The following is a 27,428-nucleotide window of genomic DNA, read 5'->3' as shown; positions in this document are numbered from 1 at the left end:
CGAGATAGCGTTGGAAAATGAATATCAGCTGTTGAAGAGGTATGAATTGTATTCATAAATTTTTTTGTGTACTGCTATTTTGACAGTGTATCACCAATGAGTTATTGTTGCCGGAAGTCAGAATCTGTGAATATATTTCCAACTTTACCAAACTGCAAAAGTTTTTATATTCTATGATTGTATAGGCAATTAACCAAAAGAATGAAATAAAAATAATTAAGATCGCTAAAATGAAGATTCACCTGAAAGACTTCTACCAGTCATATTTTCTGACAATAGAGCAGAAAATCTCATGAAAACCCGTACCGTAGTGTTTCGTGGTAGTTTTACCGGTTATTTCCACAGTCATTTTGCATGACAAAAAATGTAGGCAAAGTAATAAACAGTAATACTCCAAATGTAGTGTACCTTTGTCACTTTGTCATTTCAGTCGAAAGAAACAAAACGAGTCTGAGGAAACCGTGCAAAGGCAGCATATTGCCAACAGCTAGTGCCAACACTCTCACAGATGCCTGAAGTCGACGCTGGTGCAAGAATCATCATGAACGTATGTAGCAAACTTCTATTCTAATTTCTGAAGACTCGTAGCAAAAGTATATGTTTAGGGAAACAGAGAATTAGATTACTGGTATTGGGTGGAAATAAACAGATTGTCGCGCTGTTCGTAGTGCGTTCAATTATTTCTAAAACGTCAGGATTTCATATGTCCAACATTGATAAATACATCATTGAATGCTCTCCATCAGAAGAGAGAGCGTGCGTCAGAGCCAAGCTGCGCAGAGACTGTTTCTCTGTAGGGTATGCGGTTTTCATGGCCCCACAAACTGTTTCCCTTCACCACTCCCCCCCACTGTGGCATCCGAGGGTGCGCTCTCGGAGCCTACGCGTCACACTCATCAGCTGGTGCTGCTGCCTGCAGGGGCTGTCAGCAATCAGGCTAAATCACAATCAGAATATTTACAATAATATATACAAATACTTAAAAGTGATAGAAGTTTACAATGATGCATCTAAATGGAACAAATTACCTTCTATGTCGTAAAGTTTTTGTGGGTGGTGGTCTCAGTCTAATTGTCCGTGTGCTCCTTCGTTGTACCAGGAGCTGATGGAGGGGGTGGGGAGTGTTGTTCCGGATGCTTCAGTTTCTGAAGCATCCTTCTCTCCATCACTGTCTCTAAGGAGTCCAGATTAACCCCAACAACATCACCTGCCTTACGGATGACTTTATTGAGTCTCTTTGAGTCTGCGACCCTCAGTCTGCTGCCCCAGCACACGACAGCAAACAGAATGGACTAGAGACCATAGATTAATAGAACTGATGGCACTTCCTGATCAGCACTTAAATGGCACTATGGGGCGTGCTTCTCACTGTCATGTGACCACGGATTGTTCCATTATGATTGATTGTATATTGTATTTCTTGAGTGTGTGTTTGTATATGAAAGTTAACATCCGTATGTAAGTCGGTATGTGTCAATTCCTGGAGTTATTATTTATTGATTATTCGGGAATGAGTTGTTCATAATGTGTCAAGTATTACCTTAAAACCCCTATAATTAATAATTGGTTTGCCCAGGGGAGGGGCTAATGGGTATTTAAGGGGAGCTCTGGTCAATTAGAGGAGGGAGTGCTTTTGAGTGAGTGATAGCATGGGTAGCTCATGGTACCAGAGTAAGTGTTACAACTATTTTGTTTTTGTATGTATTTTGGCCTGCACTAAGTATTTTTCACGTTTGCTGCTGTTTGTGGAATGGTGTAAATAAAATAGATCACTACACTGAAGTTTTTCTGGCTGAGCCACCATTTTCCCCATTTTTAAAACAAACCCGTGACACAAGAACAAACGGTAGCTTCCACTGACCTGTTCACATGTTGCTGTCATTGCCCCGATATCTTTACTTCTCCATTTTTTTCAAGTACATCTTTTGTTTTTTTTGCTTTTTAATGTGGAAATCTGTTGTTCTCTCCCATCTATCTTTTTGACTCTAAAGAATGACGCTTTCCAAAGGAGAAACAAACCTGAGGTCTCAAATGCAGATTATGCTGATTTGGACATCAATGAACGGGACAACCCTCCACAAGTCAAAAAATACCGCCAGGGCCTTCAGAACCTAAAGCCTTTCGCCTGCTCCTCAACAGAGTTAGTGTTTTTTAATGACATTGTTAGTCTGTTTGGATGCAATTAATAAATAGGCTTAAATGGATAATACACTATGGATGATAGCCTGATAATAGCTGTTGTTTTAATCTAAATGCCATTATGGCTGCTATACCCATAGCAGAGCTATTGGATGATGTTTCCTTGTCTAGTTCCCACCCAGTTGACAATGCAGGATTCCTGTCTTTTACAACCTTTGCCTGGATGACTCCTATGATGTGGGCCATATTCAGGAAAAGGATGGACATGACGACAATCAACCTGTCACCCTTTGACAAAGCTGACAGCAATGGAGAAAGGTTTGAATTTATTCTGGCTGATTCAGGGGTGCAATACTTCTCAAACAACATTTGACAGTATGGGACTCATTGATAGCTGACAATTCTAGTTGCTGAAATTCTTGTCTGGAAATGGAATCGTGGTTAGGGAAACAATTACAAACGTTGAATATCTGTAGTGCATTTCATGAGAGTGTTTGCTAACCCTAACCTTGACCTTTGTAATGATTTATCAAGGCTGAGAGCGTTGACTCTGATTTTATGTTGTACAGGCTCTTCCGACTCTGGAAGGAAGAAGTGGCAAAGGTTGGCTTGGAGAAGGCCTCTTTGGTTCGAGCAATAATTCAATTTCAAAGAACCAGGTTGATTGTATCTGTCTTCATTGGTATCATCGGCATGGTTGCTGCGTTCCTTGGCCCGGTAATTTTCGACAGCTATTAATGGTTTCCTCTGATGTTTGCCAAATAATAGAGCAATTCCTCTATTCTGCCAAAGAAGATGTTAAGAAAAAACATGAAATTAAACAGTTTGTGCAGCAGAATCAAAATCTCTGCAGGCACAGAGATTCAAAATTACGGTAATTGAAAAATCTTTTTTTCAATAATTTACAGAGCATACATGTACTGATAGAAAGCTTAGTTTGGAGGTTACAGAAAATACTTTAGCTTAACATTCCTACAAATAAAAAATATTTTTGATAAAATACGGGTGCATTTGTGGGATATTGTCTTTAGTATTGTCACGATAAAATGTCAAAGTAATGTGTTTTAAATGTTGCTAGGGTCTGTAAATTCTCCTTTGCTGTAAGTAACTCAAAGTAACCTTTGGGATCTTATGAAGCTCTTCTCCCCCTGATATAATGGATTTGTCTTATTAATATATGATATATGTTTAAGAAAAACATATTTTTTATTCGCATTTTCTGCATGTAAACATCCATTTAAGGTTAAATGACTAATCCTTTCAATCTATCCCAATTTTCTTTTCACTACATTTACAAAAATAATGGTGTTGTCATTTTATACAGTTGATGTAAATGTATCCTCTATTTAAGTAAAATAATAATAATAATAATTGTACCTCCACTTGAATAAATGTGTTTTAAGAAGATATTTGTTGGATTAAAATATATATATGTCTCACTTACATGGGAGCATCACCTAACAACACTGTTCCATATGCAAACACCTTATATTTTTATCTGTCTTCTCAGGCTATTCTGGTTCATAAAATCCTAGCATATGCTGAACACCCGGAGCAGTCCACAATACTGTATGGCGTTGGCCTGGCTTTTGGCTTGTTTACCACAGAGTTTTGCAAAGCCTTCTTCATATCTTTATTGTGTGCACTGGACCTGCGCACTGCAGTCAGGTTAAAGGGTGCCTTCTCTTCAGTGGCCTTTCAGAAAGTGATCTCTCTGCGGGTGCAAACCGGCATTTCAATGGGCGAGGTAACTAACCTATAAGAGTCAAAGCTTATTTGATGTAATTTACCCACATTTCTCCTGTAGTTTTTTTTTTCTTTGTCAAATTTTTGCCCATTAGAATCGCTGAGTTCAAAATGAAAGGATAAATGTATTTTGATGGACCTGTATATATCAGACTATCAACAGGATTAATCAGAATTATGGATTGCCATGAAAATTGGGAGGATGGATCATTGGGCCCGGCCATTAAATTTCAGTGTGCATTGATAAAGGGCTAAGTTTCTTACATTTTCTTAAAAATAGTAACATAGAGAGACAGATATAACATTTTCTTTAATTTATACGGTAGTTAAATAATAACATCCTGATAATAATATCCTGGGTTTAGGTATTTACTGTATCTGTGCGTATAGTCTGGTGCAGATTCAATTAAAAACCTGGATTAAACCTGAACTATATTTAAATATATTGCTATAGGAGTAGTTTGCCCTGCAAGTACTCCTTACAGGTTTATGAGTTCGACTTTGAATAATACGTGACTGATTTAAAGTTCAGTGGAGGTGTGTGCTTTAATCAGTGCTTTTGACACAGTAGAATGTTGAAAATGTTATTGCTTTTGAAATATATTCTTATTTAGAATTTTACACAGACAACATGTTTAAAAAACACTCACACACACATTTTCTGTGTGTGTGAGTGTGCGTGACTTGTTCTCGCCTTCTTTGAAAAACTTGTCTTGAATGTTTCATTTGAAACTAAAACCTATTTGTGTGATGTGATCCACCATGTGTGTAACAAAGAAGAGAGAACAGAAACAAGGTGATAAAGACAAATCGTAACACTAATTAGAAATGGGATGGTTTGTGTGATTATTATTATTATTATTATTATTAGAAATGAAGCAGCAGAATTCTCCAATTCTGACTAACGTTCCATCTTGCTGATGTCAATAACTGCATTTCTTTCACTCTCTTCCTTCCAGATGATAAATGTTTTGAGCAATGATGGCCACAAGTTATTTGAGGCTGTAGTGTTTGCGAGCTTTCTGCTCTCTGCACCAGTCCTGTTTTTTGTGTGTATCATTTATGCCTGCTTCGTTCTGGGCTCCACTGCACTGACAGGAGTCTTCATCTACCTCATCTTCATTCCTGTGCAGGTTTGTTTGTGTGTGTCTGTCTGCTTGTCTGTCTGTGATTATATTTTCCTGCAGTTTGTTTGGATACTCCTGGGTTATTCTTTAAAAAGTTCCACGTTACATATATGGATATTTTCCTTAACAAATTCTGCCAGAAGGATAGACCACAATGCTGCTTGTTTTCCATTGTCACTCACATTATTTTATTGTTTGTTTGTTTTCTGCTCTCAGTTTTATTTAGCCATGGTCATTAACAAGTTCAAATGGAAAGCCATGGTGTTAACTGACAGCCGTGTTCGAACAATGAATGAGATTCTGAGCAGCATCAAACTTATCAAGATGTACGCCTGGGAAGATTCTTTTGAGGAGAAGATTGCAGGTATGATTTAGGCAGCCTCATGCTTTATTACATTCAGATAAGTTTCTAATAGAAGCATTATTTGTACTCTCACTTTTGTGGTAAACACAAAAACAATCATGCAATATACATTCAGAATTGATTGATATTGTAAAATTGAATCAACAGTAGTTTGCTGTGACATGTTGTGAACTACAATACAATTTGCGAGAAATAATCCATGATTTCAACACTTAAAGATGATAACAGGAATGCACAGTAAACATAACTGTAATCAGCAGTGCATCATGGGAATGAGAGAAAAGTTTGAGAGCTAAAATTTGGAAACAAACAGACATCCTACAACCAGCTCAGCTTGTTCAATAATAATTCACTAATGAAATTTGCATGTGCCGAGACACATAGCAGCCTGCAACAGTCCCTTATATAATTTCCCTATGGGAATATAATTTCCAGATGGGATTATTAAAGTATTCTGATTCTGATTAAACTAGACACCATATTTCTGTGTTATACTAATTAAACATTGCTGGTTCAATGTCTCTTATTCAGAAAAACTAAATTATCAGAGTAACCGACCAAATATTGATATTTTTATCGTGTGTTATGTATTATTGTATTATTGTAATATTTTCAATTCAATTGATAATAGAAAAGTATTTTAGTGATTTTATAGTGTGGTGTGAATGAAAAGGGTGTCCATCTGTACTTTTATGTATTTTTTTTAGCATATTTCTCCAGTGTGCCCTTTCCTCCAGAAGTTCATGTTTTCTTTGTCTGGTGCCTCATGCAAAGATTAATATCTTACAATTGTGAACATTTCAAGATCTGTCTCACTGTTTAGAGTTTATTTGTATGAATTAGTGCGAGCATAAGTAGGTGTGTCTGTCTTTCTGTGTGGCCCTGCGATGAACTGGTGACTTTCCCAGAGTGTACCATGCCTCTCAACCGCAGTTTGCTGGGATAGGGTCCATCTTAACCCGTAACCCAGATTTGGTTAAGCAGCTGAAGACGAGATGATTATGATCGTCTCGTCTCCAAGAAGATGAATGAGTGAATATATACATATCGTCTGTGCTTTTAAGCAAGCAACTATCGATCTATTATAATTGCATTGTCATGATCTAAAACGTGTTTGCACTGTGTATCGATGATCAATAGATTTACCTGAAATACTAATACCATAGAGCGCCGTCTCCAAAACCCTGATTTTTGTCTTTCTTGTAGATATAAGGAAACATGAGATGAGAGAAATGGAAATGGTCAGTTACATGCAGAATATGAATGTTAGCATCACCAGCATCATCCCCGTACTTGCCACAGTTGCCACCTTCCTAGTACACACACTGTTAAAATTTGAACTCAACACGACTGATGTGAGTACCAACGCAGTCCATTGAATACACTTCAATGGATTTGACAACTTGCTCACAGTCGATATGAATATCAAACTTAAACTTTAGAACTAATCAGTATTGCGGCGGTGTTCTTTGTGATTACCAGGCCTTTACCACCATCGCCATCTTCAATGCTATACGGTTCTGCTTGGCTCTAATGCCCTTGTCTGTGAAGGCCATGGCTGAAGCTGCTGTATCAATAAAAAGGCTGAGGGTAAACTGCTCAGAGCTCTAAATGCAGCGATCATTAGATTTAGCACTGTTGTGGATTTCAGCTGCAGTCACAAGCTGTTTCAAAAAATATGGAAAACAATGTGTTTAAGATGAAATATTTTCTGTGGCTGTGTTTAGAAATTATTGCTAATCCAGAATCCAGAATCCTACCTGAGACAGGATAAAGACAGTGACTTAGCCATTGTCATGGAAAATGCAACATTTTCCTGGACCAAACCAGAGAGTATGCTGGACTCCCCACCCAGCTTAGCCAATGGGGTGGATGCGCACGAAGGAGATGAAATGTCCCAAACTGAGAAGACTGCAACTCTGTCATCTCTGAGAAACATCTCATTCACACTGCCAAAGGTACGATTCCAGAATGATGTGGGAAAATGTGTTTTTGAGACTGTGGTAAAGTTAAAGTTACTCTGTGTGTTATTTCCTTATCAAGGGCTGCTTGCTTGGTGTCTGTGGGAACGTGGGGAGTGGAAAGACATCATTGATATCCAGCATTTTGGAGCAGGTTAACTCTATTCAGTCTCTTTTACCATCTTATACATGTGGCATTCTTATTGCCTTTGAATGTTTTGTATTTAATTGTCCACCACTCTCATCTTACTCAAAATGATAATCCTCACTTTTCTTTACCAAGCAGGTTATATTTTCACCCCAGGTGTGTTTATATATTTTTATGCTGTTTAAGTACTTTATTGATTGCCATTCAATTTGAAATTGATATAGATAGCTCTAGAAGTGCTAGAGTGTCATTCTGTTTTACATTTAACTGCTTGTGTATGACACACTGTGATCTATTTTATAGATGTACCTTCTGCAGGGTTCCCTTACAACTAATGGGACATTCGCTTACGTTTCCCAGCAAGCCTGGATATTCCATGGAACTGTCCAGGAAAACATCCTAATGGAGCAACCCTTTGACCAGGACAGGTAATTATGAATGAACTCTGACACCTTTGTTTTCTGTACTCTACAGATTAATTTGCATATGGAAACAATAGGTGCCATATTTAAAAACAGGGCAGGTTATGTGATGTTTTACTGTATAAACAAGGGTTAAGGTTAGTGTTAGTTGACTGTTCATACAAGGCATGAGTCATATTTTCTGTGATCATGTCACATGACAAACGACGCATCAAACGTTCCTCTTATCCTTGTGAGTTTGCATCTGGCACGGTTATCAAACAAGGGCAAAAGCCATTGTGTTATCTAACAGAGCTATCACTGGGAAATCCTGTTTGTCTGCCTAATTAGCAAGCGGTGCAGCTGCTTAACAATGAACAGTATTTTGACGAGTCACTTCAGGTCAATGAATCAATGTAGGCATGTTGCGAGCATGGTGCCTGAAGTAAATGAAGAATTATGAAAATGTAAGATTAATTATACTCAAACAGGAGGAGAAGGACAATTTATTTAAACAGGTCAAGAAGGACGACCAGGATCGCGCCACCATGGCGAGACTGCTCTCGGAGATCAGAGACTTGTGCACTAACTACGCACATAGATTTAATAAGATATTAAGTATGAAATGTAAGAAATTTTATGCTCAGAATTGTCAAAATATCCTGTCTTTTTTTCATTCATATTAATCTGAAATGGTACATTCCAATTTTGTTGTTTCTTCCCATAAAATAATCTGCATAAAATATTATGTTTTTAAAATGACCTTTTAAGATTTGAAGCTTCAGATAATATATTGTTTTGATTTACTTCACAGATATGACAGAGTTCTTGGTGTCTGCAGCCTCAGACCTGACCTTAAAATACTCCCATATGGTGATAAAACTGAGGTAGGGCCTCTACTGATGACTCCGCCGCACTGCACCCATCAAAGTCGTGTCACAACCGCCACCCGAAAACTGCAATTAAATCAGGCATTTACAATCCTCGGAGTTGACTCACCACCAGGTGATGATCGGTTGACATCTCCGTCCATCTCTTCGCCCGAGTGTCCAAGACATGCGGCCGCAAGTTCGCCGATACGACTATAAAATAGATCATCAAACTGCAACTTACTGTGTCCTGGTGCCAAGTGCACATATGGACACCCTTATCATGCCCCTCCAGGTCTCACTGTCATTGCCAACATGAGCATTGAAGTCCCCCAATAGAATGAGGGAATCCCCAGAAGGAGCACACTCAAGAACGAATGAAAGAGAAAGTGTCCTTTTTAGCACCTGGATTCTCGTAGTGTTTGGATGTGGTCAGAACCATACAGACTTGAATGTGGAGGGGGGGTTGCTGACCAACAGGGTGGCAATAGTGGTGAAAAAGCTGTTAAAACTATTTGGTCTGGAGTGAACCACTTGAATTAATGCAGAAATTATTGGTTTTTGTTTGGAGTCTATTGCTGAAGCCTAATTGTTTTAGGGCCTCCCACAGTTTTTGTGGGTTGCTTTTGTTTGCCTCAATGTTCTCATTTAAGAAATTAATTTTGGCATTTTTGATCCTTTTGTTAACCACATTGCGTAGTTTCATAGTTCTGCAGTTGATTGTGGTGTGACATTGAACTGCAGGTCTATGAATTCTACGAGTGCAGAAGATCATATTGTGATCACTTAAATTGCACTCCCCACTGTTTGATTCTAGATTTGTCCGATGCCAGGATTAGATCTATGATGTTTCAAGAAGTGGGGTTTACCCTTGTAAATTGCTGAATCAGCTGGGTAAAGTTATGCAAATTACAGAAGCTGCTGAAGGCTTTGAAAGTGGGAGTGTCTTTCCGAAGGATATTGGTATTACAATCTCCTATCAGAATGACCTCAGAGCTTCCTAAGCCTGCTTCCTAAGCCATGCTTCTCCAATAAATCATAAAATGAGGTTGCAGCTGTTGTTTTCAGGCGTTGCGTCGTGACGAAAAACTCTGGAGTAATAATCCACGTTCCCGAGGCCTCTGCTCGATGTGACCTCGCCTGCGTTACCAGGCTGAGGAGAGAGGCCCGCACCGTCACTATCAAACAAAAGAGAAAAAGTAACTTTAAAAACCCTCATTATACTAATTCGAATCCCATTTCCAATCATTTAGTATCTGCATTGCTAGACATTTCAGAAAGTAAAAATGGCATTTTATAATACAGAATCTGTAGCCAGTGTTTTTGTAGTTTTCTGCTGTTTTGTTGGCAGATTGGAGAGCGAGGGCTGAATCTATCAGGGGGGCAGAAGCAGAGGATCAGCCTGGCCAGAGCTGTGTATTCCAATAAAGACATCTTCCTCCTTGATGATCCACTATCTGCTGTCGATGCTCATGTAGGAAAACACATTTTCGAGGAATGTATAAAGAAGGAGCTGCAGGGAAAATCAATTATACTGGTTACACACCAGCTGCAGGTGAGAAGATGCACTTCATCAGAAAACATCTTTTCCTCAGCAACTTTTCACTGAGCCTGAAACCTTTTATGAAATGCATAAACTCATAAGGTTCTCATAATGATACACATAATTTAAAATGAATTTTAGAACAAATGATATTGTATGGTGGAATTGTCCAAAGTAAAGTAAACCACATCACAAAGTAATGTCGGGCTGCTACAAATGTTTTTCTTCACACCTCTGGCCACGGGGCTGGGATGGTTTCATTGATGAGGTCGTCCTAATGTGTGTCAGTATCTGGAATTCTGTGATGGCATTTTGGTCCTGGAGGATGGAGAAGTGCTCGAGGGTGGAGACCACAATGCCCTGATGAAAGCCAATGGACGCTACGCTCAGCTCATCAGCAACTACCAGCTGGATCAGTCAAAAGTAAAACAGCACTTACAGTTCAGACCTCAGATGTAGCCCTGCTATTCTCACAATGTATATTATTTTATTTCCTTCCTAGATGTAAATCCCTTTCACCTTTCTTGTTTTATAAGCACAAAAAACAAATAAATAGTTAGCTACTAATAATAATAGCTACTGTACCTACATTTTATTTGTAGAAACAGGACCATATATTCTGAAAAGGTAGTAAGTGGTTTATCATCAACTGCAGTAAAGGCTCAGCAGATGCTTTTATGCAGACTCATTGCTTTTGTTGATATTTTACAGACTCAGGCAGAAGACGATTCACCCCAAGAAAATGAAGAGCTGGAAGAGGTTGAGCTCGCAAATCCCACATTTGGTGGTGCAGTGAACCCAGGTATGGAAAGGCAAAAAAGCAACAGCAATTATTGTTTGGTAGTAATGATTTAAATCAGAATATATGCCATTATATATTATGCCTTGCTGTAGAAAAATACAATGTTAAATAATTCTTGCATTCTGTCTAATGTGAAGTAAGTGGCAAAGATGAATACCTAAAAGCAGTTACATAGTTTGTAAAACTACCCTTTGAACTTCCACCTTATCATGGTGTGGGAGTTTGAGTGCTCGAATGGTCCCAGGAGCGATGTTGTTGGGAGTTTTATGGTCTGGTCGGGTCTCCCATGGCAGTTAAAAACTCCAAGAAAAAGAAAAAAGATCAAGGACCGTGACATCGCCTTGTATGGCGGAATGAGGCAGCAGGCTGGTGTGGGCTTGCTTATAGCCCCACAGCAATACGCAAGTTTACCCCGGTGAACGAGAGGGTTGCTTCCCTGTACATTCAGGATGAGAACATGTGTGTCACTGTTGTTTTGGTTTACACGCCGAACAGCAATGCATACTCTTCTTGGAGTCCCTGGAGGGGTACTGGATAGTACTCTGACTGGGGACTGCATTTCTCTTCTGAGGGACTACAACGCTCATGTGTGCAGTAACAGAACGAGAAGGGGTGATTGGGATGAACGGCTTCCCCGATCTGAACGCAAGTGGTGTTCGGTTGTATACAAACAGTATAACTAGGTGGTCAAAGGGTGTGGCAGCAGTGCAGAAAGGTAGCAGACCAAATCTGATTGCCAGTAAACTGTATATTGCATGTTTTTAAACATTGGTATGGCTTTGTTGTAGCATTTGTCCATATACTGAGTGTGTTTTTTAATATATATATTTTTTTTAATTATTTTTATTTATTTATTTATTTATTATGTTTGTATTGTTTGTATTGTATGGTCTGGTAGACTGCTTAAACTGAATTGCCCCTTGGGATAAATAAAGTTGTCTGAATCTGAATCTGAATCTACATACTACTACTACATACAAAAATTCCTATCTTTATTGTCAATTTATTTACAGTTGTCTTTACTATGTGCACTTCCTTTCAGCATTTGACATGTCCGAAGAAAAGGATGATGGAACAATCCAAACAACAGACCAAAAATGTAAGTGTTTTTCTTTGTTTGTTTTTTTGTATGAATGAGATATTGGTGCAGGGTCACCCACTTCAGATGTATATCCAAATTCTTAAAGAAGGTTGGGCTCAGACAGTTTGATATAAAGAATCAGAATCAGAATACTTTAATAATCCCGGAGGGAAATTATATCAGCAACAGTGCTTCACTCAACAAAGTCAGAAATACAAATTATCAGTATACACAGGCCCAGTCCAGTTTATTGTCAATTATATTTTTGTCCTCCACTGAGTCCACATTGACCCCCTGGATCATTGGATAATTTTTCCTCCTCCTGGGACTGCGATCTCCCCCTCCTGAACATTGAACAAAGGGGGGAGACAGCCGAGAGCACATCAAATTGTGTCATCCCGATGGCCGTACTGGAGAGAGAACTGGGTGCATATTCAATCAATGTAAACTCTGAGAAGCAGTATTCTGGGCTACCACACACCACAGGGTTGCTCCTAGGCTCTGGCTATCTTGCTTTGCCTACCCGCTGGTCATCACACCCCAGATCTGAATAGAAAGCCTTGAAAGTTCAAGCATGCGACGAGAACTGAGGACCTCAATCATAAACAATGTTTGAGGAGACTCCATGCAGTGCTCCCAGGCTGAGGGTAGTTTCTGATTGATTTGATCAAAGAATCCATCCCACAGCCACTGCCTGCACCTGGGACACACACAAGGGAGGGAGGGGGAAAACATCTGATAACTAGGGTAGTCACCTGCTTCTGTACCCTCCCAACAAGATATTTGTGTCAGGTGTGTCTGACTTTTTTGACATTCCATATGCTGAGCTTAGTGGTTGACCAATACGGTGGTTGCAATCTCTATGGCAGTGCCATTTTGATTTTGTATTTTTGTCTGCCGACCTTGGTTCCTCTTTGTGTTGCTGTGAATTTTTGTTTTATTACTGACTATCAGCCCATCCCTCTTGAGTTTTTTGGCTGAGTAGTTTTCGTTATTTCCTTATTAAATTAACTGTAGACTAATTATCTCGCCTCCGTCTCCGCATTTTGGGGTTCACACTTTTGGGATTCCAGAGTGGGATGTCACTGGCACTTTGACCTGAGCATTGGCAGGATGCCTACCGCTGCAATAAGCTTTTCAGCTTTAACATATTATACATCGCACATCAATGCCAGACAGAGGCATCTTGGACCAGGACATTTAAATATGGAGAAATGAACACAAAACACCTCCCATAATTATCTCTCTAAACCTACCTCTTCTCAGCGAGCCAAACCCACATTGCCCCAGTGTTCTTTGAAGCACAAGTTTTAAGTCAATCAAGAGACCCCGGATGCTAGCTTTATTATCTTGATGGTTTTCAGATAATGGAGTTGGCATTTATGTAAATTTAGGTGCAATGGATGTCAAAGAGTTTTGTTTCCAACTGCACATCCTTATCAAGCCCGTCACTCAGAAATTCTATTATTCTAGTTCATAATTTTCTTTGCTTTCAGCTGCTGGTGATGATCAGCTGGTGAGGAAGGAGTCCTCTGAAGAAGGCGCCGTCTCCTGGAGAATCTATCACAGATACTGCCAGGCAGCAGGAGGTCTGATACAGACAGTCCACATGTATGAACTGGAATAAATGCATACAAATGACACATGGCCAAACCAGCTGTATTTGGTGTGACTGTTTTACTTCAGGGTACTTCATCATCTTCCTTGTTATGATTAACTTCATTCTGATGATTGGATCCACAGCCTTCAGCAACTGGTTTCTCAGTTTCTGGCTGGGGCAGGGTGATGGGGTGAGGAGCATATCTTCCCTTTCTCTCACATATACATTTACACACATTAAACTCCATGGTCACAGTATTTGTAATTATCAAATGTTTTTATTTTATTTTATTTTCCAGTTAAAAAATGCTACAAATCCGGGTAGCATCTTAGACAACCCACGCCTGAGATTTTACCAAATGATTTATGGTGTGGGGATTATTGCCACGGTGACACTTGCCATCATCAAATGCTTCTTTTATACTGGAATCACCTTGAGTGCCGCCTGCCATCTGCACAACATCATATTCAAGAAGGTAACATTTTATATACAGTGGAACCTCGGTTCTCGAACATAACTCATTCCGTTACACTGTTTGAAAACAGATTTGTTCGGAAAACAGATTTGTTCGGAGCTATATTTCCGGTAAGAAATAATGGAAAATAGGTTAATCTGTTCCTATGCACCAGATAAATACCCATTTGTATACCTACAATTATATTATTATGTAACTACGTGTATCTAAACAACAGATAACACATAAAAGTGTAAATAATACAAAAACAAAAGCATAATTAAAGTAATAATAATTTTTTCCCCTCAGATTATGTCCAGTCCTATGAGTTTCTTTGACACAACACCAGTTGGACGCATTCTCAACCGCTTTTCCAAAGATCAGGAGGAAGTGGACACTGTGCTTCCCCTCCATATGGACCCTTTCTTGAATTTTAGTCTCATGGTCATGTTTACCATTATCATTATCTCCAGTGTTTTCCCCCCCATGCTGGTTGTTGTGGCTATTTTGGGAGTCTTTTTCACCCTCATTCTTTTGTGAGTTTGATAGCCATTAATTGAATTATTTAATTATTAGTTGAATTGTGCAATATTCTCTGCCACATAACATGCTCTAATGCTCAAATTCTATTAGATTTGTCCTTTTCAAGTAAATATAATAGAGGTCCCAAACAGGAATTGTTGGAGAATGGGATCATAAAAATGTCATATGATTAATTTGCCGAGTGACATGAATGTAATTTGCAAGATTTAGATTGTCATACAATTCTTGCATTTATGAGTATTTTAGGACAAGCATTAGTCTACAGGAATATAACAACATATTAAAGAAGTATACAGTACTGAATATTACCTGTGATTCCCCTGCAGTATATTCCAGAGGAGTATCCGTCAGATGAAGAGGATGGAGAACATCAGTCGTTCTCCCGTCATCTCTCTCAGCACCTCTACCCTGCAGGGCCTCAGCACCATCCATGCCTACAACATAAGAGACAGCCACATAGAAAAGTAAGATGCCAGCGATCCTCATGTTCATCAATTTTCTTTACTAACCTCATGTGCTTGCTGATGATGACAAAATATCTTCCTTCTGTTGTACATTTATGCAGAGGATGATCTTTCAGTTACAGTTTCTCACATTCTGTTCTTTATTGTAGATACTTTTATTATCTGCAGTATGTGAGTAAACACCATCCTTTTTCATGTTGTAGATTCAAGACACTGAATGACATCAACTCCAACCAGTACTTATTGTTTCAGTCTGGAACACGTTGGCTATCCTTCTGGCTCGACTTCATGGCTGCAGTTATAGGTTTGGTGGTGTCTCTGTTTGTAGTACTCGGCGATAATGAAGTCATCAATCCAGCTTCGAAAGGCCTGGCCATGTCCTACACCATACAGGTAAACAAAGCAGATGGATGAACATGAGTTTATTTTTAGAAAGAGGAGACCTCCAACATGTGTTTATACACCTGTTTGTTGCCTAGTTGACGGGCATGCTTCAGTATGTAGTGAGACAATCTACCGAGGTGGAGGCCAGGTTCAACTCGGTGGAGCGGCTGCTGGAATACATCACAGTGAGAACTCTACTCTTCTTTGCCTCAGAAAAATCGCATAGGTTTTCTGGCTGCTACCACCGATATATCCACCCACATTGGTCCTCCTACAAATGCTGCTGTGTTTTTGTTTGACCACTCACTCACACAAGATCTTAATTATTGTGTCCAGGGTTGTAAGTCTGAGGCCCCCAGACACATACCGGTAGCTGATGCTCAAATCCCAGAGGACTGGCCAAAGAGTGGAGCCATTACCTTCCAGGGCTATAGCATGAGGTACAGGGAGAATTCACCCATTGTCCTGAATGAGCTGAATTTCCACATCCAAGCTGGAGAGAAACTGGGAATCGTGGGAAGAACAGGCTCTGGTAAGGCAGTTTACAAAAATGTCAAGTTAATTTAGATATCAAAATGATTGCAGGGCCGAGATGATGGTTCTCCTTGAAGCACAGTACCGGTACGTATTACTCTGGGAGACTCCTGATTACAGGAGCCGTAATGCTCCGACAATCCATCAAGCAGTGCGGCTTCGTAGCTCACCAAAGTCGTACTAAAACATTTTGACCGATTTTTGAGCGCCGTGTACCACATAAAATTGGTTTGAGGTCAGTAAGCAAAACCAGAATTAATAGAGAAGGCGTACCGTGTTATAAGGCGCATCGTTGATTTTTTAGAAAATGAAAGGATTTTAAGTGCGCCTTATGGTCCCAAAAATACGGTAGGTCACGGAAGCGATTGGCAGTCCTGTGAGTCTTCACGGCATGTTCTGTTTTAGAAAGAGACAGTCAGGTGAAAGGGAACATGGAGATGGGGAGAGGAATCAATGGCTTTTTCTAATATAGTAATACCTTGACATACGAGCATAATTCGTTCCAGGACTGAGCTCGTGACTTAAATCACTCGGATGTCAAATACTTCTTCCTCTCAATTAGAATTCCTTTGCTAAATATAATTAATCTATCCTTTCTTACAGGCTATGTATCCCAGTCTTTTAAAACAGCAGTCAAAAAACCAACAATGGATCCCGGTGTATTAGCTAATTATAGTCCAATTTCCAACCTTCCATTTCTGCCTAAGATTTTAGAGAAAGCAGTTTCCAGTCAGCTGTATGTGAATTCTTACAAGGCAAGAAGTTATTTGAGGTTTCTCAGTCAGGTTTCAGAGCTCATCATAGCACAGAGACAGCATTAATTAAAGTCACAAATGACCTTTTAATAGCATCTTATAACGGACTTATCGTCGTGCATATTTTAATAGATCTCAGTGCAGCCTTTGACACAATAGTTTATCATGAGTCGCGTGCCATATTACATAATAAACATAAATGCAGCACAGTCAGCCGATTATCATGTATCATGATTATTGAGTTTGAGTTTATTTAAACAGGGACAATACATATTCATGAACATTTACACGTAAATATGTAAGATTATAGCCAATGGCTAATTTCCATCTTTAGTCCCTTTTACATCAACAACATTAAACAACAAAATCAATAAAACAACAGTCATAACAAACAGAACAGTTCTACTAAATAGTACAAAATAATAATGAGGATGATGACATTATCAGAAAATCTGCGGATGGTAGCCCAACAATTAGCCAAAGGTAAACAAATATATAAGTTTTGGCATGGGTGTGGGTACAATGTTGCTCTTCCAATAGCCATGCTTTAAATTGTTCGGAAAAAGAGGTCAGAGTCGGGAGTTCACGTATCGTGGTTGGGATAGAATTCCAAGTGTGAGAAGCACAAACAGAAAAAGTGGCTCGACCAAAGGCACTTTTTCTAAATGGAATGACACAGACACCTCTAGAGCCTGTTCTTGTTGATGTGTTTGACTTTATTTTGACACATTCTTGTAATGGAGGAGGTGCTCTGCCATGGAAGATTTTATAAATCAAGATTGCATCGATGTGTTTAACAGTGTTGTCCCAGCTTAATCGCCCATGTTTCTTTAATATATGACAGTGATGATACCTATTTGGCTTTTTATCTAACACTTTTAGAGATTGTTTATAAACAGCTTCAATCGGTTGTGGAGTCGTTTTACAGGCCGATGCCCAACTTGTTACACAGTATGACGTGTGTGACATGATCATAGTGTCATTATCATTACATATCATTATCATGTACTCATATGCATTATACAAATCTTAGCAACCTTATTTTGTTGACAGCCATGACAATATTGTGCTAATAGTAACCCTACCTTTGTAAACCATTCTGGCCATTTGTGTGTTTGTAGGGAAATCCTCATTAGGAGTGGCTCTGTTCCGGTTGGTGGAGCCGGCAGCAGGAACCATCCTAATAGACGGAGTTGAGATTATGTCCATTGGACTGACGGATCTCCGTAGCAAGTTGTCTATCATCCCCCAGGACCCTGTGCTTTTCATTGGAACTGTCCGGTGAATAATGTCTCATCTTTATGTATCCATGTACTGTTTTAATTGGTTTGTTTGTCACATATTTAAGCTACTGTGATATTGCTGTGTGTGTTTGCCAATAGATACAACCTGGACCCTTTCAGTAACTACACCGATGAGGAGATTTGGGAGGCACTGGACAAGACATACATGAAGGACTCAGTACGTTAATGTTAACAGTACTGTACATTTACAGTCTGAGGAAGTATTTGGTCATTTATATAAACCAAATTAGCATCTGCTACTTTTTATACATACATTTCCCAAGAACTGTGAATTTGTGCTCAATTCAGCTCAAGCCTTGGAGTCACAGTGACAAAGTGTGGAATTCAATGAGGTTATTTCTTTGCCAGCATACGTCTGCTTTACTGTTAGAATGACATAAAAAGGAATTTTGATGAGATTTGTATGAGCGATGGAATTGGGATGGAAGTAATTGTATCCCATCTTTAGATATACAGCAGGGGTCGGCAACCTAAGACACGTGTGTCATGACTGGCACGCGAGGGCATTTATTTTGGCATGCATAGAATATTAAGAGGCAAAACAAATATTGTAGATTATTAGATTGAACACCTCGCTAGAAATAGAGCACTGTCAGAGAGCAGACAGAGAGAATCCAAAAGCACGACAGGAGAAGGGAATCCAGAAACGTAACTTTAATGTTCAAGCACAGGTGGACAGTCCACACCAGCAGATCAGGATAGGGGCAGGGAGATAGATAAGTTCCAGGAAACAGGCAGAGTTCACAAAACAAGTAATCAGACCAATCAGGAAGACAAATTCAAGCTTCGTCTCCATCGTCCTCGTGAGTTTTCTCTTTCACTGTCATCCTTACCATTTTCTTTCTTTGGACACATTACTTATAACTAATATTCACAAATACAGCGAAAATTACTGAACGGGTGAAGCAGGCTTGGAGCGCTCGCATCTCAAATTCACGCTTGCATCTCAATGCAAAATATTCCTTGCAGTCAGGCTCATATCTCGGAACGCTCGTGTGTTGAGGTATTACTGTATTATATATATCATTGCATTGCAAGATGCATTCTTGATTCTACCTTCATGGATAATACTGTAGCTACAGTGCTTGACAAAAATGACTAATAAAAATTAGATTTCCAAGATATTCCACACATCAGTTCATGTGTCCAAGTTTCAATTTAAATATGTTTACCTTGCAAAACTAAAGATGATACCGGTCCAGATGTGAGAGGTAGGATTTTTTTTTATGGTTAAGGAATCATATAATAAGGGTTAAACTATTATGGGACGATTGCTCTTAGGAGTAATTATATAATTTATGCTGCTGAGGATATTAAGTGTTATGTTATATGACAGCGTTCAGGGTAATTTGTTGCCATGGTGCTTATAGTAGCAGCAGCTCCTTTTTTCATGGCCTAAGAGAGTCATTTAAACATTATTTTAAATTATAATATTCAGTGGTGTCTGAAGTATTGCCAGCTTTTAACCCTTTATAGGGCACTTATTAAAATATTTAGAAATCCAACCGTAGTGTTCTTGGAGGACTTTATTTCTGTTATAACATTTTTCACTGTAGAAAATCAAATCGCCAAAAATAGTCACTTTCCGAATAAATGGTGAATACAAATTGCAAAATCTGTGAACGAGCTGACCTGGCTGTATTTTGATGATCTAGAAGAGATCCTGGATTTTGGATCACTTTGAAAAAAGCATTGACAATGCAGTCAATAGAGCTTCTAATTTTATTCCTAAATACCTCAGTTGATTATTGACTGGTATTTATGGAATTTGACAGTCATGTAGGGTGGGGACCTCTATCTCACGACCGAATTCCATCCGGATCGGATCCAGATTGCGTTTGTGTTTTGGCCTACTGTGCATTTAATATTAGATATAGAGCGTTGACTTATAGCTGAGTCAATTCTGCATCGGAGCATGTAAACAGATTTGTTACTTCCATCAAGGAGTACAGTGGTACCTCTGCTTACGAATGTCTCTACATCCGAAAGTTTCAGGTTACGAAGTATCTGAATGGGAAAATATTGCCTCTCGTTACGAAGGCGTTTCTGGATACGAAGTCAAAAATAGCTGCTCGTAGCTGCTCTGCCATTGGCTATCGCCTAAAATCTGCCTGGCAACCCGTTGCGTATGGGTGTATCCCAGCATGCTATTCGTGTCCCCCTCGTGTCACCCGGAAAAAGTGTTGACAAGTCGGGCTATTGCTCATTATGATGACGTCTGCCTCGCACATTTCCGACGGATTGTCAAAAGCCGGCAAAAGCAGACGTCATTGGATCAGTTTTTCAAGAAACGCGAGGCAGAAAACACCGCAAAGGACCAGTAAACAAAGAGGACAAAAAGTAACAGCTAACAGGTAGATTAATATTTTAAAAAAATATCATAATGTAGCGTCCGTCGGACGCTGGAATAAGCACACGACGGGTAACTCTCCCTAACTCCCGCAGCTCTCCCGTTCTCCTCCTCCTCCTCGCGGCACCCCCACACACACACACCGCCCCTCCTCCCTGGATGCCTTTGCGGACTCTCTGCAGCGTAGGAATAATGAACACTCCTAAAACATGAACCGTTACAATACTTTTGCGGGGCTTGGAACGGATTAGTGCATTTACATTCAAAACGCGTCTCTACTTACGAAGTTTTCACGTTACGAAGCTACTCCCAGAACGGATTAAATTCGTAAGTAGAGGTACCACTGTATATGTTTTTGTCAGCATCTGTTTGTCTGTTAGCGGGATTACAGAAAAGGTCTGGGTTTTTTTGCATTCCTCAGATCTCCAGACTGGACGGGCAACTAGATGCTCCGGTGTTTGAAAATGGTGAAAACTTCTCTGTAGGAGAGAGACAACTGATTTGTATGGCTAGAGCACTGCTCCGCAACTCCAAGGTTTGTACAGGTGTCTGTTCCCTCTGAATTATTTGGTTTGTATAGGTACTTTGCTGCTGCTGAACATGCCTGTCTTGCAACACAAACTCAAATTCCATGTAATTTTTATTCATTTAGTTCCATATCTCACATAATTTCTCCTTTCGACTCTGCACCATCTCAAACCATGTATCTCTCTAACGATTTTTTCTTTGATTCTGCTGTCATCACTTCAAAATTGAAGTCTTTACCAGTATACAGCATATGACCATTTCCAATGATTTAGGGGGAAAATGCATGCAGTTAAAATAGATTTATTTGATTATCATTAACGGGACTGATTTGAGCTGAAAAATAACTTAATGAATTGTTTAAAATGAGGACCTTTTATGCTCTCAAACTTAATGACTGCTGGGATAGGCTCCGGTAGATCCCGCAATCTGGTTTTCGCATGAAGCGGTTAAGATAATGAAGAATTTTGAACTAACTCTGTGAAGGTGAAAAATAATCCTCAGTCATCAGTCTTTATGAATTCTTCCCCTTTCCTGCTGTCATCTGCACAAACTCTCTCTCCTGTGGTGCAACAGATTATTCTTTTAGATGAGGCAACGGCATCCATTGATGCGGAGACAGACACCTTGATCCAAAGCACCATCAAAGAAGCCTTCCAGGGCTGCACCGTGCTCACCATCGCCCATCGCATCAACACTGTGATAAACTCAGACCGCATTCTGGTCATGGACAGTGGAGAGGTAACAAACAGAATCACTATTTATTTTTTATCCTGAAGCCAGACTTACAATACATGTTCTCCCTGACAGGTGGCAGAGGTGGACAGTCCAGACGTGCTGAGACAAAGACCAGATTCTCACTTCTATTCACTCCTTGCTGCTGCTAACACTATGAACACCTGAGCCACTGAAGCCCAGTGACACGCCAGCTCCTCAGCACTAATAGCAAGAGGGACACTAGTTACCTCCGCCGAGGCGAGGTGGAGGTTATGTAATCGTCGGAGTCTGTCTGTGTGTCTGTCCGTTAATTTGCCTTTAAACTATGTTACCAGGAACAGATGATTAAATTCTGGTGATGATCCAGAAGAGATCGCGGATTCTGGCTCAGTTTGAAATATTAACATTGTAGTCAATAGAGCTTCAAAATCTGTTCTTCAATATTTTGGTTGATTATTATGGAATTTGAAACAGTCTTGTAGGGTTGTGTTAGAGCTTTCCTCAACTCTCCCCGGTTCTTTGATCCCATTCATATGTGTGTACTCAATGAAGAGAATGTTGGTCAAGTTTATACATTTATGTAAACGATAAATCAGGTACAAGTTGGTGAGGAAACTCAGCGCTGAGGTTAGGCCATGTTCCTTGTGTCTGTCCCAGGGCCCAAACCAAACAATGTCTTCTTGCTGTCTCCTTTTAACACATTCGTTTCAGTCCCTCCCCTAAGGGTGGGGCTTCCCCCCAGCCTATCTGAAACCCCTGTGTATCAGTTTACAATGTGATGTCTCATATGTGACTTAATGTATATACTTAATCAGTATAGTCCATTTATCTAAATGTTGTGCAATCCTATTGTTCTGTCGGCATGCAATTATGTTGTGGAATTCCATCTAATGTGGAAATTCCCTACAGTTGGGACCTCTATCTCACCACCAAATTTCATTCAAATCGGATCTAGAGTGACGTTTTAACAATGAAAAATCCCATTTACGGATTAAAAAATCTGTTTAAAATACACATTAAGTCCAATTCACTTTTACTTTTCATGGTTGGTGTGTAAAGATACCAAGAACAATTTATAACCTTTTGGTGATGATCCAGATCACCATATGGATGAGCTGCTCGGCAGAGGTCTGCACTCTCTAAGCGCTTTTCTAGTTATTGTATTGATTTACACAACCAATCTTGTTTTGCATCTGGTGTAGCTGAGAGGTGGGGTTTCATGCAAGAATATCGCTGATAATGATAAATAATGATGTCTTTATTGCTCTTTTTGTTTACTGATAATACTGAAATAGTCTTACTGGAAAAAAGTAGTGCTTATGTCCTATTGTTTAGACACTATTTAAAGCATTATTTATAGATTGTTATGTCTTTGTCTGCTGCCACTTTGCAGCCATGCTGATCGATGCCTTTGTCCAGAAATAGAAAGGGAAATGTCCTATATGATATGAGACAAATAAGCACAACACGTTTTAATATCTAGCATGGGACGTTGATGAATGATTAGTTACTTGCACTTATTTACAAACGACAAGTGTTGCACTAACCCAGGGGTGTATAAAGTGTGCCATGGAGGGCCGAGACACTGCAGGTCTTCCTTCAAGCCGGTCACTAAAGCAAGTGATTTTAATTAGCAACACCTCCTTCAATTTGGGAGAAGGAGATCATTAGTGAGATCAGCTGCTGGAGAGATGGTTGGAAAGAAAACCTGGAGTGCCTCGGCCCTCCGTGACACGGTTTGGACACCTCTGTACCTTTTCTTGACTGACCGAACAACCCCCATTCATTCAGTGAATGGAGTGACGGTAACCAGTACTGCTTTTTTGGGGGGGGGCTTAGTATATTTTTGATTGGGGGGTGGGAGTGGGCACTGGGCAGGTCTTAAGGCTTCAAAGAAGCAAGTTGGAAAAAGTTGGAATAATAACAATAAATCATGCTTTTTATCCTCCTCATGACCTCTCGATAGCCCAGATATTGAATGACAACCTGAAACGTGCATCGAAGAATTACATACTACAATTACACTGGCATAGGTTTACAAAATGTGTACTCTTTTTAATAGCATTGTATTCAGCTGTGCGCTGTCGCAGAAAACAATGTTTCATTTTAAACATGAGCAATAAAATCGACTTTTTTTTTGCCACAAATACAAGGCTACAAATGCTCCTGTGTTTATTTAGCAATTGTGAAATTCATTTATGAGATTGGTATTTCAGCTTGAATGTCAGAGTATTTTAACATTTTCATTCTATTCTACATTCACACTTAGATGGAAAAATATTTATCATAATTTGTGGTGTAACTGAGAAATAAAATTAAGAAATGAAGTCTAAAGCATACTGCTCATACTCATTGAAATACTTTAAAAATCAACAATCATCTCATCTACAGGCGCTTTTCCGCTTTGCAGGTCACGGGTCTACTGGAGCCTGACCTCGCTTGCTATGGGCGAGAGGTAGGGTACAACTCGGACGCAATGCCAGCGCATCTCAGGGCCACAGAGACACTCATACACTACAGACTATTTGGACCTAAATTGCATGTTTTTGGTGGTTGGAGCAAACCCACATGGACATAGGGAGAACAAACGAACTCTGCACAAACAGAATTCGAATACAGCACCTTTTGCTGTGAGGCGACAGCACTGCCCACTACGCCAGCGATCCGCAACCTTTTTCCTGCCACGGACCGGTTTCATGCCGGGCAATTTGTTCACGGATCGGTAATGAAATAAAAAAAAGAGGACTGTAATCTTACCAATAAACGTTATATAATGACTTGCAATAACTATTAAACAAGTATTACATTAGTCGTGGTCTCAATAATTGCTTCTGTCCTTCACGTTCACGTTTGTTTCTTTCATAAATTCCACATTCTTGTCTTTTAATCCAGAGTTCTTGGTCTCTGTGCCAAAGCGGTTTTGAACCCTTCATTGCCTCATTAACGAAGCTAATCAGCTGTTGTAGATAAACCCGTGTTTTAAGTCTGACTCCTGGTTTGTCTGTTAAAATACATTTTCTTTTCTTCTTCCTCAGTTGGACTTTATACCCTTAGCAAAGAAGCTCTCCAAAGAGTGTTTTTTTGTTTGTTTTTATTAATTTTCGCTAGTTTAGGGCTGTATTGTAAGTAACGTATCACGTGACTAAGAAACTTCACAGGCGATGAACCACCGATAATGTGGTCCACCTGTTCAAGTCCTTTTGTATCTTCTGATTTATCCTCTCCTAGTTTGCTTTGTATAGTTTAGACAGTCCTTTTGTGATTGTGACCCTCAAATAATAATTTTTGTTATGTGTCCAGTTACATTAAAATAATTATTGAATCTCTCTTGTCAGAGTGCAGTTAAATGTTTTTTTTCTTTTCTATTTTCTTCTCTCTTTCTAACTTAAGGTTGCTTCCCTGTCTCCAAGTTGGTACACTGTAATTATTAATAATTGTAATAATAATAACTTAATTATTTGTTATTTGTTATTGTTCATCACTGATCTGATCATTTTTAACTGCCAAATGTTCTACGGTCAGGACAGTCGTGTTGTTTATTGCCCTGTTGTCTCACAGCAAGTAGGTTCCTTACTTTTTTTCTAACTTGTCTGCATTTGTGCTCAAAACTGACAACATACATGATGTCAGTCATTGTTCCAGTTTCATGCATTTTATTTGGCAGCCTAGCCTATTATATTTTATTAAGCTGTATTTCCTACTTTGCGCCATCCAGGGCTGTGCCACACCACGGTGAAACATGCAACTAACAAGACAGACAGACAAAAAGTGAGGAATAGACAGTTTTCTGAGGAGAAAGTGCAGTAGATCATGAATTCTAAAGACATATAGACAGGTGAAATGTGATGAGATGTTAATCTACCATGGGATGCAATGCTAGAGAGAGTATTGCCTCAGCATGGTCACGAGTTCTAAAGAGCATGGACATTCATGTGAAACATGTAATTATATGTACCTGGTGATCTATTTCCAGTTAGCATGTGGGTGTGATGATAGTGTTGGTTTTGTCTTTGTTCTAAAGAGCACATGCCGTGCTCTTTAGAACTTGTTACCATGCAGAAACAATAGACCTCTCTGTCATCTTAAACTTTGTCACGTCAAGAGGTGGCCATCTGCTCTCTTGTGCCATTTAAAATAACGCCCTTGATGTAGTGATGCGTGTGATGTAGTTGGCCAGCAGTATCCTTAGAGGTGAGTTTGGCATCAATATAACATTCAAATATTATTCATGGAAATATTGTAGGGGAAATGCAAACATATATACACAAACATGTTAGGTAATATAGAGGCTAAATTTAAAGTGATCCCTGACAGTTTTGAGAAATAAATGTAAAGAGCTCCACCTCTGCCCTGAAATAGACTCCGGCAACTTCCATGCCCTGCTGAAGCCGAGATAGCGTTGGAAAATGAATATCAGCTGTTGAAGAGGTATGAATTGTATTCATAAATTTTTTTGTGTACTGCTATTTTGACAGTGTATCACCAATGAGTTATTGTTGCCGGAAGTCAGAATCTGTGAATATATTTCCAACTTTACCAAACTGCAAAAGTTTTTATATTCTATGATTGTATAGGCAATTAACCAAAAGAATGAAATAAAAATAATTAAGATCGCTAAAATGAAGATTCACCTGAAAGACTTCTACCAGTCATATTTTCTGACAATAGAGCAGAAAATCTCATGAAAACCCGTACCGTAGTGTTTCGTGGTAGTTTTACCGGTTATTTCCACAGTCATTTTGCATGACAAAAAATGTAGGCAAAGTAATAAACAGTAATACTCCAAATGTAGTGTACCTTTGTCACTTTGTCATTTCAGTCGAAAGAAACAAAACGAGTCTGAGGAAACCGTGCAAAGGCAGCATATTGCCAACAGCTAGTGCCAACACTCTCACAGATGCCTGAAGTCGACGCTGGTGCAAGAATCATCATGAACGTATGTAGCAAACTTCTATTCTAATTTCTGAAGACTCGTAGCAAAAGTATATGTTTAGGGAAACAGAGAATTAGATTACTGGTATTGGGTGGAAATAAACAGATTGTCGCGCTGTTCGTAGTGCGTTCAATTATTTCTAAAACGTCAGGATTTCATATGTCCAACATTGATAAATACATCATTGAATGCTCTCCATCAGAAGAGAGAGCGTGCGTCAGAGCCAAGCTGCGCAGAGACTGTTTCTCCGTAGGGTATGCGGTTTTCATGGCCCCACAAACTGTTTCCCTTCACCACTCCCCCCCACTGTGGCATCCGAGGGTGCGCTCTCGGAGCCTACGCGTCACACTCATCAGCTGGTGCTGCTGCCTGCAGGGGCTGTCAGCAATCAGGCTAAATCACAATCAGAATATTTACAATAATATATACAAATACTTAAAAGTGATAGAAGTTTACAATGATGCATCTAAATGGAACAAATTACCTTCTATGTCGTAAAGTTTTTGTGGGTGGTGGTCTCAGTCTAATTGTCCGTGTGCTCCTTCGTTGTACCAGGAGCTGATGGAGGGGGTGGGGAGTGATGTTCCGGATGCTTCAGTTTCTGAAGCATCCTTCTCTCCATCACTGTCTCTAAGGAGTCCAGATTAACCCCAACAACATCACCTGCCTTACGGATGACTTTAT

At 39.5% G+C, this 27,428-nt stretch overlaps 1 protein-coding gene across 1 annotated transcript; it reads left to right on the top strand.

The window, feature by feature from the left end:
• The first annotated feature begins 1,660 nt into the window (after positions 1–1,660).
• LOC137914325 (ATP-binding cassette sub-family C member 12-like) lies at positions 1,661–21,997 on the top strand. The gene is made up of 30 exons (XM_068757930.1): positions 1,661–1,671; positions 2,009–2,140; positions 2,311–2,457; positions 2,709–2,856; positions 3,650–3,886; positions 4,845–5,018; positions 5,229–5,376; positions 6,583–6,731; positions 6,859–6,966; positions 7,104–7,334; positions 7,420–7,491; positions 7,789–7,913; positions 8,701–8,773; positions 10,107–10,310; positions 10,587–10,721; positions 11,010–11,100; positions 12,143–12,199; positions 13,678–13,770; positions 13,868–13,971; positions 14,080–14,256; positions 14,545–14,771; positions 15,105–15,242; positions 15,446–15,635; positions 15,722–15,811; positions 15,963–16,158; positions 18,037–18,196; positions 18,298–18,376; positions 20,991–21,104; positions 21,671–21,835; positions 21,905–21,997. The coding sequence occupies exons 1-30, from the start codon at positions 1,661–1,663 to the stop codon at positions 21,995–21,997; spliced, it is 4,068 nt and encodes a 1,355-aa protein (XP_068614031.1).
• The last annotated feature ends 5,431 nt before the right edge of the window (positions 21,998–27,428 follow it).

Source organism: Brachionichthys hirsutus, unplaced genomic scaffold (assembly GCF_040956055.1).
Source record: "Brachionichthys hirsutus isolate HB-005 unplaced genomic scaffold, CSIRO-AGI_Bhir_v1 contig_209, whole genome shotgun sequence".
NCBI classification, from domain to species: domain Eukaryota; kingdom Metazoa; phylum Chordata; class Actinopteri; order Lophiiformes; family Brachionichthyidae; genus Brachionichthys; species Brachionichthys hirsutus.
The sequence above is the reverse complement of the archived record's forward strand: the minus strand, read 5'-3'. Positions and strand labels throughout refer to the sequence as shown.

Bases quoted from the DNA above. Each gene is read 5' to 3' on its own strand.
- LOC137914325 (XM_068757930.1), top strand. The intron at 3,887-4,844 runs GTAACTAACCTA...TCTTCCTTCCAG, and splicing joins CCGGCATTTCAATGGGCGAG to ATGATAAATGTTTTGAGCAA. The intron at 10,722-11,009 runs GTAAAACAGCAC...GATATTTTACAG, and splicing joins ACCAGCTGGATCAGTCAAAA to ACTCAGGCAGAAGACGATTC.